The sequence below is a fragment of the Corvus brachyrhynchos genome, unplaced genomic scaffold (genome assembly GCF_000691975.1).
Source record: "Corvus brachyrhynchos isolate BGI_N302 unplaced genomic scaffold, ASM69197v1 scaffold1997, whole genome shotgun sequence".
Taxonomy (NCBI): Eukaryota; Metazoa; Chordata; class Aves; order Passeriformes; family Corvidae; genus Corvus; species Corvus brachyrhynchos.
This window is the reverse complement of record NW_008239174.1, coordinates 4,830-5,242: the sequence shown is the minus strand read 5'-3', so window position 1 is coordinate 5,242 and position 413 is coordinate 4,830. Positions and strand designations below refer to the sequence as shown.

At 64.9% G+C, this 413-nt stretch overlaps 1 protein-coding gene across 1 annotated transcript in view; it reads right to left on the bottom strand.

The window, feature by feature from the left end:
* LOC108448123 overlaps nt 1–413 on the bottom strand; it is a gene marked incomplete at its 3' end in the record, with an annotated part of 3,644 nt that overhangs the window by 2,026 nt on the left and 1,205 nt on the right. The window contains exon 3 of the mRNA XM_017740084.1: nt 219–313. Within this exon, the coding sequence (XP_017595573.1) occupies nt 219–313 (95 nt within the window). The remainder of the gene's footprint in view (nt 1–218; nt 314–413) is intronic.

Here is a 413-nt window from a genome sequence, read left to right as displayed (position 1 = left end):
ATGGGGCACGGGCCCTACGGAGAGCCGGGGCTCGCTGGTGGCCAGCAGGGCTGGAGCTTCTGCTGCTGCTGCTGCTGGGACACCGCAGTGTTCCCTGCTCGAGGACAGCGGGAAGCCTCTCGCCAGGGACAGTCCCGCTGATTCTGCGCCCCTTTGTGCACACCAATCCCCTGCTGATGCCACGGATGAGAGGCCCAGCAAGGGGGAGGGCTGGTCACCTGAACTCTCCGGGCGCTGGGCTTACGCAGCAAGGAGGTGATCTCAGATTCCCAATATGCTGGGAGCTGGGCACGAACCACTGGTGGTGTGGCACCTAAAGAGAGGGAAAACACCAGTGTGTGGCTGAGACACAGCCGCTGTGCCAGCAGCCGACCCAGCCCTGGCAAGCGTCGGGGGGCAGGAATGGGTTGGGG